The 14,316-nt window shown below is 35.8% G+C and overlaps 2 protein-coding genes across 2 annotated transcripts; one reads left to right on the forward strand and one right to left on the reverse strand.

The window, feature by feature from the left end:
- The first annotated feature begins 1,758 nt into the window (after nt 1-1,758).
- On the forward strand, nt 1,759-9,203 carry LOC104218137 (protein NRT1/ PTR FAMILY 4.6-like). The gene is made up of 5 exons (XM_009768544.2): nt 1,759-1,876; nt 1,962-2,073; nt 2,386-2,603; nt 7,201-7,644; nt 7,929-9,203. Exons 1-5 carry the CDS (start codon nt 1,874-1,876, stop codon nt 8,904-8,906), a joined length of 1,755 nt encoding a protein of 584 aa, XP_009766846.1. The 5' UTR covers nt 1,759-1,873; the 3' UTR covers nt 8,907-9,203.
- Nucleotides 9,204-10,545: 1,342 nt separating this feature from the next.
- On the reverse strand, nt 10,546-11,187 carry LOC138880046 (uncharacterized mitochondrial protein AtMg00810-like). Its single transcript, XM_070159697.1, has one exon. It carries the CDS (start codon nt 11,185-11,187, stop codon nt 10,546-10,548), a length of 642 nt encoding a protein of 213 aa, XP_070015798.1.
- Nucleotides 11,188-14,316: the final 3,129 nt, after the last annotated feature.

Here is a 14,316-nt window from a genome sequence, read left to right on the forward strand (position 1 = left end):
AAGATACAGAAGAACAAAATCTTAAAGAAAGAAATTAATAATATACTACTTTGGAGTGCATGCTACCATTTTTCTTACAAGTAATCAGACCCCTTTATATAGTAGGGGAACCCTATATCAGGTACAACCCTATAAAAGGTAAAAATCCCCTAATTAACTGATTGCTGATCTCTCGTCGGTATATGCCGAGATCTCCGCCGTGATATTCGGTCGGTTACTAATATCACGACCTTCTGTTGGCCGAGCTCGACAACGTTCTTCGAAGTTGAACAAGGCCAGGACTGATCCCTAATTACGACCCCGATATTCTCAAGGGCGGGTGTTATGATCCGGACTCAGAATTGATAAGATCCCTACCTCGGTCTAGGCCCTCTGTTACTGCATCTCGAGTTTGGCTTATTATGTTGGAGATCGGGATGTATTTCGAGACCGATTTTATCCGTATACAGACATTTCTAAAGGCCTTAAGTCTAATGGATCGAAATTGCCAAGTCAAGTGAGTGAAAGATATAGTATAAGATCCTCTTCTCTTTTTCTTTTCTAAGTAAAACCTACAAATCTAAACAAATGTACTTACAGTGTTATATCTACTCAAAGATAACTCAAATTTGGAGGATAGAGAGAGTTCGATTGCCACTAACTAGAAGGTAGGTATTGACTCATTTCAGCCCTCCAACACAAACAACACAATTAAAGAAAAATGAACAAAGAAAAAGGAAAACAGAAAAAGGTGGAAGGAAAATACCAATCCGAATTTAGTCGAGCTACAATTTTAATTATTACCGAACACTAGACGGGACTCACAAAAATACATAGTTAAACTTTAGGGGTCATTTGGTAAAAGAAATAAGGTATGCAAATATCATAATACATGTATTAGTATTGCAACAATTAACATTGGCGGAGATTATATTACAAAAATTATTTTTTTATAATCAAGTTCTTTGTACTAAATTTGAAATATATAGGATAAAATTTAATAAATGCACATATGTTTTAAACTTAATAAAATTGAAAGGACGTTGATGACGGGTTGATTGAAAAGATTAAGGGTAGTTTTATCTTTTGGTATTTAAGTTATGTATTAATTAATTCATGTATCACTATTCCATGTATCACTAAAAAGAAGGGGAAAAAAATCATGTATCACTATTCCATATTATACTGGGTATAAAACAAGACATCAAATGGCGTATTAGGTTATAGTATTATACCAAGATTAGTTATACATAATTCAAAATACAAATCAAACATGGAATAAAGCATACCAAATTCTATACCATGATTATTCATTTATCTCATCCCTCAAACCAAACCAAACGAATCATTATTCGATAACCAATCAAATCCGTATTCTAACATCATATCCATCTCTCTTCTTTTCATTCCCCGTGAAAAGGGAAGAAAAGCTCGACTGCCAAAAGAGGAATTGTGTCATCAATTAAAAAAAGTATTATTACTTTTAACTCGCGCCAGAAATTATTTATATTTGGTAGCAAAAAAAGTATATAAAATTTGTATATAACATACACAATGTATATATAAATATATAAAAATTATATATTTTTTCGGCTGTTATTTTGACCGCGGCTATACAATGTCATTTTCCATAAAAAAAAAAAACTTTGTAATTTTGAAAAGAAAAAAGGAAAAAATGGAAATTCTTGAAATTCTCCTACAGGAGGAGGACCTTTAGCCTTTGCTTTTTCCCAAACCATTCTCTTCAACTCTTTAAATAGCCCCACCTTTCATAACTCTCTTTTCTACATCTCATTCCTCTGTATTCCATAGATCCCTCCACTCTTTTTAACTCTCAACTTAAACCCCTAAATTCAAGTTGAGATTAAAGCTAATAGGAATTCAAGAAAAATAAATGGTGGGTTCTTCTTTCTTTCTCTTTTTCTCTTTAACCCTATTTTTTTGCCTTTCAATATATTCATCACTCTGTTTTTGTGTTGCAGGAAACAGAGAGCCAAACCCAATTAAGCACTTGGGATGGCTATGTTGATTGGAAAAATGGACCTGCTCTCACTAAGAAACATGGTGGTTTACTTCCTGCCTCCTTTGTCTTAGGTAAAAATCATTTTCATATGCCTAAACTCCTTATTTTCTGGAAATTTTATATGGGGTTTTTGAGAAAGAGATATTCCTTCATTCTTGCATGTTTGAAATGAGTAGAGCTTTGGAGCAACAGTCAAATTGTTTTAGGTTCGAGCCGTAGAATCATACCCTGATGCCTGCATCAGGGTAGGCTGCTTACGTCACACCTTTTGGGATGCGACCTTTCCTGCCTGGGATGACTTATGCATCTGACTATCCTTTTTTATCTTTTATTGCATGTTTGGTTTTTTGATTTGTGAATTTTCTTGAAATGCAAAATTACAGTTGTGGAGGTGCTGGAGAACTTAGCATATCTGGCAAATGCAAGCAATTTGGTGCTCTACTTGTCCGAATATATGCATTTTTCACCGTCAAAATCAGCAAATTCTGTGACCAATTTTATGGGCACAGCATTTCTGCTGGCACTACTTGGTGGATTCTTATCTGATGCTTTCTGCACAACTTATTGCATCTATTTGATCAGTGCAGTCATTGAATTTCTGGTAAATTTTCATTTCTTTTTCCCATTATGTTTTTTCCCCTTAATCTATATATGTGTTTATCACCGTTCTACTCTTCTTTGTATGTGCTGATCGTGTAAAAAAAATATTTACATATTTAACTAATCTGTGAGGTGAAATGATTTATGTAACACACCTAAAACTAATACTACTATCGTATAAAAATATTGTTATTTATAACCGACTGAACTGTAGGCACGTGGATTTTAATTTGGTGAGGCGTAAAATGAGCAGAAACTATGGCATTTTTTGGCCAATATTGAATTAAAGATAGTTGGGAAATGTGATCAAAGGCAGTAACGTAGCCACACTTTTTCTGCACCCATTCACTCTCTTTTGTCTTGTTGTATTATATTTTTTCAGAATCTTCCTTTTCTTGTATTATTAATTTATTTTCATTTTTTAACTAATTGAACCGTTATAAATGATAGTAGTCGTACTTTCACAAGAAAAAAGGGAAAAAGTCAAATTACTTTTGAAGCAAAGAATGACTATCTGTGTCTTTTTACTCTTATTTTGTTCTTTCACAATACTCCCTCTTCTATTACTTCCACCTAATTCTTTTTTGTTGAGTGAATTTTCATACAATAAAGATTTGCATAGTGCAATAGTTTTTTTTTCTCACTCGATGTCTGGTCGTATTATGAAGTTCTGACTAATCGAGTTCGTGCCACATAAGACCCATTAAAGAAGAAGCGTTGTCTATCAAAAATAATTCTTTCTCATACTCAAACCAGATGCGTATCTAGGTTAAGAGATGTGGGTTCACGTGAACTCATGCTCCTTTCCCTAAACAATATATAACAATGTTATATTTTTTCAAAATTATTTAAATATGTGTGCGTGCACCCATACTCAAAAGCTCCTATGGTGCAATTATTATTGGGTGCACGACACGGAGAGTGTGTGTGTGTATATATATATATATATATGTGTGTGTGTGTGTGTAAAAATCACTAATATTTCCAAAAGAATATAATTTTGAACCTCTAATTTCGAAAGTATATGGGTTCATGATAAAAGACAAAAGTCAAATCCGTCAATATAAATTCTAGATCTACCTTTTCACAAAACCTCTTGAAATCTTCGATCCGCCTCTGACTCAAACCCGAGCATAATAATGAGATAGTCTATACTACTCTTATTAAGAATGGCATCCTAAAAATAGTGAATGATCAGTTTTAAAATTGCAATAGGGCAAGCAACTTGCAATTTGAGCAAGTTGATCGATTCCAGCGATAAAAGTTTTGTTAGTATGACTAAAAAGATACATAGGAATTGGTTGCTTTTTTTCTTTTTATCTTCTCTGTCTGCTTCTTTTTCTTTTTCCTCATAGTCCCGTCCATCAAACTTATTAACGAAGAAATTAGGAAAATTAATATTGACCCCATAATATAATGGAGCTTAGCTTTTCCTTTGTCATTCTTATTCTTTAAAAAAAATTCCAAAAGAAATCCCATGAGGCATGACTTAGAAAAGAAACTACTTGATATGATTCGATTTGGTGAATTAAAGTTTGTGGCATCGTGGAAAACACAGTTTATAGCATGAAAAGAATTGATAATTTTTGTCAAATTAGAATTGATAATTTTTAGATACAATATTAGTGGAAGGATCCCCCCCCCCCCCCCCAGATCTCGCCACATCATTCATGCAGCGTATTTAGTTAGAGTGTTGCAATTTCCAGGGACCCATACCCAAAATAAGCCTTTTTTCACATCAAAACATACACTCACACAAACCTTTTTTCGTTTGTATTTAAGTACTTTTTTATCCCGCACTTTACGTTGGTCACTGTGTATATATTGTGACAATGGGCTAAGAAAAATATTTACAAGTAGTCTTTTTTTCTTGATTGGATATGAATTATGATGGCCTATGAATAGTGGGGAGGCGAAGATAGGAGAATTAGTATATTAATAAAATTGCAATATTCTTTTGCCGAAATTATAAGATGTAAATTTCAACCACACTTAATGTGAATTCGTCGGATGTTTTTACACCTACGGAACAATCTTTATCAATAATTTACGCTACCTTGCGGGAGTTTGGTAGATTCGGATTTAAGATTTAAACTCTATGAGCTCAACCTTCATAGCTTTTATAGCGTTAAACCCACTATTCAGACCTACCATTTATTATATCTTTAATGTATTTTTACATATGAATTTATACTTTGCGTCAAAAGTATTGGGTTCAGATAAACCCGGTGATGGAACGCTACATCAGCCCCTGGAGCTTGGGATAAGGATTTGTTGGAATTAAATGAGGGGGCAATTAGGAAAAAGACGAAAAACATATAAATACAACATCTAAAATTTCCATTGGAAAAGCAATGTAACAATATTGCTTGTTAGCATTTAAGTTGTTTGTCTAAGGGTACACGACGAGTGTTTGCCTCAAACTGTCAAACCAGTAATTAGTAGCGTCTCATCAGCCATGGCAGATGCTTCATTTCCTGTATAAAGGTACACGACGAGTCTTTTGAAGTTACCGGGGTAGGTCCATCTCTGTACATTCGAGAAGTTGAAACTCTTGGCAGGCGGATCTAGGATTTAAATTCTATAGGTTCAAATGTTAAAATTTTTAGCATTTAATTCATTATATTTTAAAGTTATGGGTTCACATCTACTCTTTGTTGCAATTGTAATAAATTTACACATAAATTTTGACTCTGCGATAAAAGTACTGGGTTCAGTTGAACCCGGTACCGAAGGGCTAGATTCGCCCCTGCATGTCATATTGGGATCTTAGGTTTTCACATTTGACGTTGTTCTTTTCTTCTTATCTAGACATGCGTACGTAGAATGTTGAGAGCAGGTTCAGTTGAATCCATCATTTTTACTATAAACCGTAAAAATGTGTTACCCCCCCCCCCTCCAGCATAATACTATGTCTTGAGCAAATACTTTCGAAGGATTCAGAACCTTGAATTCATTAAGTTTAAATTCTCGATTTTACCTCTTCGCATACACATTTCGCTAGATTTTATCTTTTTTTTTCCTTTCTTGTTCTGTTGTGTGACTTTTGGATTTGTTGCCGTCGTCCTATAACTTTGTTAACTCTGTTGCATTACCTGTGGTGTTGATGGTGGTAGGGCCACCCCAGGTTTTGGATTGACATGTCTTTCCTCTTTGGTGGCTTGTTTAGTGGCAATTAATACCCAATTTTGTTAAGTTGACTCTATGACGTGGATTGCAAGTACAAGAAATATCATAAAATAATCATTAATTTTTTCTTAAACAACTAAGCCCGTTTATTTTAGAAAAAAAGATTTTTCTAGACTGTGCTAAAAGATAAAATATACATAAAGAACAGGTTTTGTTTTTTCAAAATAGAAAGTTTAATTTTTGCATAAATGGTATGTCAAGTGGCATATAGCATTAGGGTTTTGCTTTTTATGGCTAGCCTATGGGAATATTAACTATAAGTGGTGATTAAAATACAGTAACTTTTAGAAGGCTAATGCAACAGGTGTTTGGTTTTTAGTAATGTGGCAGTGCTATCTATTTCTTTAAATAGACATGAACTTTCCATTATGAGAGAATGCCCGCAGAAAATATTTTATATTCATTTGACAAAAGGGCAAATGCCACTACAGCAACTTATCAATGCTTGATTATACACCTATTAAAAGTAGAAATGTGTAATAGAATTAATTAGATTTGTTTTTTTAATGACCTTAGCCTATTTGTTTGGAGTGCTACAAATGATGAATATTAGCCCTATCTTTGGCAAATCCTACTAATTGTCTTCGTTGCATGCCATGTGAACATATTTTGGTCATTACTATATATATTTTTCTCATAAAACTCTTTTTCTTTTACTTTTTTTTATAGTGTTAATGAAAAAGATTCCACTGTTGCTAGGTACTTATTAAATAAATTTGATAGATTTAATTTGCATGGTTAGTTCCAGAATTTGGAATGTCAAAAGTGGACTTAAAGGAGGAGATTGTCTCTTTATTCCAGTGACAGCTAGAAGAAACTTTTTCTTCACTTTTAAATGTGTGAACTTTGAACTCTTTTAGGGTCATTCTTTCCCTAGTCCTACTTGAGTTTTCGCATTATTAACATTTAACAATCACTATCCTGCCCTGAATATTCCCACAAGAAAATTAAAAGTACAAGTAAGGTGAAGTTCAAGATGCACCACGATTACATCGCAACATTGCATATTATACTGCATGTAGTACTTAAGAGAGTCTTGTTTAGGGGCAGAACGTAAGCCTCTTTAACAATGATTTTTGTGAGGTAAATTGCTTATGTATTGGTCAATTAACCAAATCATGTTTAAAAAAGGATAGTCAGTGCACGAATCATCTCGCATTCACACAAGGTTTAGAGAAGGGCTGCACCCTAAGGGGTGTGATGTAGGCAGCCTACCCTGGTCCAAGCATCAGTGACTGATTTCAATTTTAAAAAAAAAACATTGCATGTTATTTTAGCATCTTGACGAGAAAGCTAAAAGTTTTAAATTATAAAATGTAGAGGCATAATTCGTGCATCATTTCATTTTTCTTAACAAAGATTTGATTGATAATTTCTTAATATTTCCTGAAAACTTTGCTTCATAACAGGGGCTAGTAGTACTCACGATACAGGCTCGTTCTGCGTCGTTGAAGCCATCAACATGCGACCTACATGCAGCGCCCAGCGTGCCGTGTGAACAAGTTCATGGTACACAAGCTGCAATGTTGTTCATAGGGCTCTACCTAGTGGCATTAGGTGTAGGAGGTATAAAAGGATCGTTACCACCCCACGGTGCAGAACAGTTTGATGAAGCAACCCCACAAGGAAGAAAGCAAAGATCAACTTTCTTCAATTACTTTGTGTTCTGCCTCTCCTTTGGAGCTCTCATTGCTGTAACCTTCGTGGTTTGGGTGGAAGACAATAAGGGTTGGCAATGGGGATTTGGAATTTCCACTTTGGCCATATTTTTGTCGATCCCAGTCTTCCTCGCTGGTTCGCCATTCTATAGGAACAAGATACCTTGTGGAAGCCCTCTTACAACAATCAGCAAGGTATAGAGTTTCACAAAACCTCAATCTTTCATAATCTTTTTCATATTATATGCAGGGGCGGATGTAGCATTAAGATATCATAACATAAATTTATGTATAAATATCCACTACAATTACAACAAATAGTAGATATGAACTCATAACTTTAAAAATATAATATGTTCAATGTTAAAAACCTTAAGGTTGAATCCATAGAGCTCAAATTCTGAATCCGCCTCTGATATAGTAATACTCTTTGATTCATTTCTTTTTTAAGTGAATAAAATGATGATTTTTATGTGTAGGTTCTAATTGCGGCCTTGCTAAATTCTTGTGTATCAAGAAACTCAACTAGTGCGATAGCAAGTATGGCTTCAAGCCCTTCTCCTCCAATTCAGACCGGTAAGGAAGGTGGCCAAGTTTCAAAAAGCAAAGATGTAGAACCAATTGAGACTCCATCGACAAGTCTAAGCTTTCTTAATCGAGCTGTTTCAGACACACCCGCTTGTGGTGCACTAGATTGCTCAGTACAACAAGTAGAAGAAGTCAAGATTGTGATGAAAATCCTCCCGATTTTTGCCTGCACCATCATGCTCAACTGCTGCCTTGCTCAACTGTCTACATTCTCAGTTCAGCAAGCAGCTACAATGAACACAAAGGTCGGCTCTTTAAAAGTCCCACCGGCTTCACTCCCCATTTTCCCCGTTGTGTTCATGATGATCCTAGCACCAGTTTACGACCACTTCATCATCCCATTCGCTCGTAGAGTAACCAAAACAGAAATGGGCATATCTCACCTCCAACGCATTGGTATCGGATTGTTCCTCTCCATTGTAGCGATGGCAATCGCAGCTCTTGTTGAAATCAAGCGCAAAAGTGTAGTTACTGACTCAGGCCTCCTCGACTCTGCCAAGCCATTGCCCATAACTTTCTTCTGGATCGCGTTTCAGTACTTGTTTCTTGGATCAGCCGATCTTTTCGTTCTAGCAGGGCTACTTGAATTCTGCTTCTCAGAAGCGCCGGTTAGTATGAGATCATTGGCAACATCTCTATCATGGGCTTCTTTAGCCATAGGATATTACCTCAGCTCGGCAATAGTATCGATAGTAAATAGTGTGACAGGAAATTCAAAGCACAAACCATGGCTCTCTGGTGGAAATTTGAATCACTACCATTTGGAGAGGTTCTACTGGCTAATGTGTATACTCAGTACATTAAACTTCATGCACTACTTGTTCTGGGCTTCAAAATATAAGTATAGATCTGTAAGGTCAAGTAAGTAAACATGCAGTGTACACAAGTCAAATGTGTTGTTTTAATAACTCAAAAAGGAAGCTAAGATCTCAGCATTGCATTGCGAGTTAATTGAGAAGAAGATTCTCGCTACTCGTTGACCGTCTTGTTTATCTTTCAATGCCAGACTCAAGCAGTGGCAGAGCAGGAATTTTAACAAAGGATTCAAAAATGCAAGAAAGCGGAATTGAACCTGTGACTTAAAGCAACTTTTGAGCCATTTTTGCCGCTACACATATGTAAAGGGTATTCAACAATTTATAAATATATAATCAATTTTACTTTTATCGTATTTGCACAGTATAATTTTCTAACGAAAGCGTTTCACTACCTTATTATAGTATAAGTGAATCTATCATCTGTGTTTTTCTTTGTCTAACGAATGTGTTTCACATTTTCTAAAGTGTTACTGAGTTTTTCTTAATGCCGTTAACATGCGGACATCCCAAGTTGTAGACTTCTTATATTGTCGTTTGCACAAGTTTCGTACGTTCTCCCTTTCTACAGAATTTCATTTCAGTATTCCATTCCCCACAGAAAACACAAACATCTCTATCGTGTACGTGAAATGACGCATGAAATGATCAACTTTTGCAAGCAACAAAATTGTTAAGAGGTAGTTTTATTGAGAAACAAGTTACTCCAAAATTAATATAATATCAGGATTATAAATACTCGAATCAAATAATGATGGGATTATTTAGCGGATATTTCTATCGATAAATGTTTGATTTATTCGACTAAAGATGGGACGAAGTATAATTTATACTTTATATACTCCTATAGCCTCTAGGTAGAGGCAGACTTATGCTTGTAGAAGAGGGATCATCAAACTGCGTTAACTTCGGCAAAAATTCTAAATGTATAAGTGTATATATATATATTGAAAACAATCATGTATGTTAATAAGAACCCTTAAAATCATAGTACATGACAAAGGCTTGAATCGGCTGGTCAAGAATATTGAAACCTGTTTGAAACATCAAATGGATGAAGCTGATCAAATATCTAAGATGGTATTATTTGATGTCAATTTTGTGGATCTGAGTAAAGAGAAGTTCCTCTTACAGAGAGAGAAAACAGAGAAGAGAGAGAGAAGCGAGAGGTGTGAGAATGAATCTCATTTTCTGAATACGCAAAAATGAAAGTGTACTGTACAATCTACAGTTATACCTAATATAACCGACTAATCTCTCATTAGCTAACTATAGTCAACTAACTACACTAACAACTAACTATGGTTACAAGAAGACCTAACTATGGTTAAGTGAACCTATACAGTGTCAACCTGGATCATGACTATTACATAGCTCATTACCCCCTCATGCTAGGACTAATGAAGATGTTCTTGAGGCCTAGCTTGGATAGTAAGTGAGAATGTTGAATACTACTCAAGCCTTTGGTTAAGATATCAGCAGGTTGATCAGCAGACTTCAAGTATTTAAACTAAGCCCAGATGAACCTTCTCACGAATGATGTGGTAGTTAATGTCAATATGCTTTGTTCGTTCATGGAACACATGATTAGCAGCAATTTGTATTGCTGATTTACTGTCGCAATGAAGGGGAACTGGTAATGTGAGAGTGACACCCAACTAAGCAAATAGACCAACGAGCCAAACAATCTAAGCTACTGTGGAAGCCAAACTTCGATATTCTGCCTCTCTGGAAATGGTACTCTGCTTCTTGGACTTCCATAAATGAGGGAATTATCAAATTGCACTAAATAGCTAGTGACTGACTTCCTTGTATTTGGACATGCTACCCAATCAGCATCACAGTAAGCCTTCAATTGGGTAGATTCTGCAACTGACATGAGAATCCCAAGGTCTGGACTCTGCTTGATGTATCTAACTACCCTCAGAGTAGCTTTCATGTGAGAGTATTTGGGGGCTTGCATGAACTGACTCAAAGACTGCACAGTAAAGGAAATGTCAGGCCTTGTAATTGTCAAGTAAAGAAGTATGCCTATCAGTCTTTGATAAGCACCAGGATCTTCAAGCAGGCTGTCATCATTAAGACCTAAATGATCATCATAAGTCACTGTGGTGAGCTTCTGATTTAGCTCAACGAGAGCATGGACTGGTTTGGATCCTGCTAGACCAACATCTGGGATGAGCTCAAGTGCATATTTTCTTTGGTGTAACAGGATCCCTTCTTTGTTTCTAGCAAACTCAATCCCCAAAAAATATCTCAACCCAAAGTGCTTTGATTTTAAAATTCTGATGCAAACTTTGTTTAGTAGTTGAAATAAGGTCAGCATCATCCCCATTGATCAAAAGGTCATCAATATAGACCAAAACAATGACAATATGAGAGTCTTGTTCTTAGTAAATAAAGAATAGTCAAAGTGACTTTGCTTGAATCCTGAATTAAAAAGTGTTGTGGTGAGTTTAATGTTCTACTGCCTTGAAGCTTGCTTAAGCCCATAGAGTGACTTGAGCAATCTACACACCTGTGTCTTTCCTTGCCCAGGAGAAAAACCTTGAGATAAGGTTATATATACCTCTTCTTCCAAATCCCCTTGCAAGAAAGCATTGTAAACGTCCATTTGATTTAGGGTCCAACCTCTGGTAGCTGCTATGGATACAACAGACCTAACAGTAACCATTTTCACAACAGGTGAAAAGGTTTCTTGATAATCCAGTCCCTCCTTTTGGCTATACCCTTTAGCTACTAATCTAGCCTTATACCTCTCAACTTCCCCACTAGATGTGTACTTGATCTTGTACACCCATTTACATCCAATTGCACTTTTGTTTGGTGGCAATGACACTACCTCCCATGTTTTGTTATCCTCCAATGCTTAGATCTCTGTTTTCATAGCTTCAATCCACTTCACATCCTTAGCTGCCCCATGATAAGAACTTGGTTCAACTTCAGAAGACAATTGAGTGATGTAAGCTTGATATGAAGCAGACAACCCTGTGTACTGAATAAATTCACCAATAGGATATTGGCAATGAGCTGCATGAGAAGAATTGGGACTTCTGTATTGGCCCAACATAATCCTTAAGCCAAATGGGAGGCTTGGTAGTTCTCCCTGATCTTCTCAACTCCTCAGTGTTATTAATATGTTCTTCATGTTGTGCAATAGTTGATTCCTCTATATGTGGTAGAGGATGAGAATCTATTGATTAATTAATACTTTTAGGATCAGATTCTGCAGTTGTGGGAGGTGTAGATGAGACTAGGTTTTCCTTGTCTCTTGCAGTAGAAGGTAAAATAATAAGAAGCTGATCAAGAGGAAGATCAACCCTCTGAAACTCATCTATAGAAAGAGAAGAATTTTAAGCAAGACCTTGAAATGGATATACATCTTCATGAAATATCACATCTCTGTTGACAAAGAGTGTCTTGTGTTCAATATCATACAGCCTATATCCTTTTTGTGTGCTTGCATATCCCAGAAATATTGACCTTATGGACCTGGGTGCAAATTTGTCACCCCTTGTTAACTTTGTTGCAAAACATAAGCATCTTATGATCCTCATATGTGATAATGAAGGCTGTCTTCCATAAAACAACTTAAAAGGTGATTTGTTTCCTAATATTATGCAGGGAATCCTATTTATTATGTACACAGCTGCATTTACACAATCACCCCAAAACCTTACTGGCAAGTGCCCCTAAAATCTGATGGCCCTTGCAGTTTCTACAACATGTCTATGTCTCCTTTCCACCACTCCATTTTGTTGAGGAGTGTGTGGACAAGAACTTTGATGTATAATCCCATGCATTTGAAACAGAGTAGCACACTTATGGTTAAAAAATTCAGAACTATTGTATGATCTAAAACATTTGATCACTCTACCAAACTGAGTTTTCACCATAATAAGAAAATCCAAATCCATCTAGAATGATCATCAACTATTATGAGAAAGTATCTCTTTCCATTATATGTAGGAACTTTATAGAGTCCCCAAACACCCATATGTATCAAATCAAAGACATTGTCTGCTTTATTGTTACTAACTGGAAAAGAAGTCCTAGCTTGCCTGGCTAAAGGACAAATGCCACATGGGCTTATTTCTACTTTACTACTGCTACTAAGACTAGGAATTTTCTTGAGAACTTGAATTGGAACATGTCCCATCCTCTTGTGTCACAGCTCAGCTTCATTCCTGTGTGCAACCATCACTAATGATCTAGTTGTATTCTTGTTTCTCCTTTGTGAGTGCAACACATATAGTCCTTCTTCCTCTTTACCAATCTCCTTCACCCTCCTAGTGAAGAGATCCTGAAATATGCAAAAATTTCAAGTCATATTCATCCCACAAAATCCTTCAATTTCGAGTAGTAAACTGAAACAGAGGATATACCTTATGTCAATGTAAAAATCTGCCTACGTAAGCAATACATTTATGATGCATTAACCATATCAAAGCGTTCCTTAAGATCCGACCAAATTGCATATGCACTTGACTGAAACAGTACTCCACTCAACAAATCGCGACTCACATTTTGCATTATCCACGATTTCACAATAGCGTTGTAGAATCCCATAGATTTACATAATTGTCTCCATAAGTGTCACGCGTTATTGAACCATCAATAAGCCATAGCTTATTTTGTGTTAGTAACAAAACTTCCATAGCTTGGCTCCAGATCAGGTAGTTTTCCATTCCTGCAGTTGAAACCCAAGTGACAATGCTCCTGGTGTGTCCGATGGATGTAAATACAGTAAATGATTATGATCTATCACAACTGTAGATTGATTTGTTACTTCCTCTATTCAACTTGTAGCTTCATCTCCGGCCATGACTGTTTAGAGTTCTGGCGTGCAATTGATGTTTCCGGCTGAAAATATTTTGAGAAATGAACAACGAATCTCTTGTTTTCAACAATTCTCAGTGAAAACCTCTAGATTCAATCGTCTACAAGCTCTAATACCATGTAAATTTTGTGGATATGAGTAAAGAGAAATTCCTCTTACAGAGAGAGAAAACAGAGAAGAGAGAGAAGCGTGAGGTGTGAGAATGAATCTCATTTTCTGAATATGCAAAAATGAAAGTGTATTGTACAATCTACAGTTATACCTAATATAACCGACTAATCTCTGATTAGCTAACTATAGTCAACTAACTACACCAACAACTAACTATAGTTACAAGAAAACCTAACTATGGTTAAGTTAACCTATATAGTATCAACCTGGATCATGACTATAACATAGCACATTATTTGACCAGCTAGATCTTAGGTCTTCACCTAATTAATGGGTTTCAAAATTCACTTTCTGTCATTTTAATTTCCAATATTCAAACACCTCTCCCTATGGGTTGTGAGGGTATTTTCATCTAACATGAATCACGAGACTCATGTTTATGTTTTATTAACATACTATAAAGTGGTCCAAACTTTGGTTTATAATGACTCTTGTCTCAGCGTGTGAAAGACC

Source organism: Nicotiana sylvestris, chromosome 10 (assembly GCF_000393655.2).
Source record: "Nicotiana sylvestris chromosome 10, ASM39365v2, whole genome shotgun sequence".
NCBI lineage: Eukaryota > Viridiplantae > Streptophyta > Magnoliopsida > Solanales > Solanaceae > Nicotiana > Nicotiana sylvestris.

Excerpts from the sequence above, each read along its gene's own strand:
- LOC104218137 (XM_009768544.2), top strand. Across the intron at positions 2,604-7,200 it reads GTGCAGTCATTGAATTTCTG|GGGCTAGTAGTACTCACGAT; the intron begins GTAAATTTTCAT and ends GCTTCATAACAG. Across the intron at positions 7,645-7,928 it reads CTCTTACAACAATCAGCAAG|GTTCTAATTGCGGCCTTGCT; the intron begins GTATAGAGTTTC and ends TTTTATGTGTAG.
- LOC138880046 (XM_070159697.1), bottom strand. The coding sequence starts at position 11,187 with ATGGGGATGATGCTGACCTTATTTCAACTACTAAACAAAGTTTGCATC.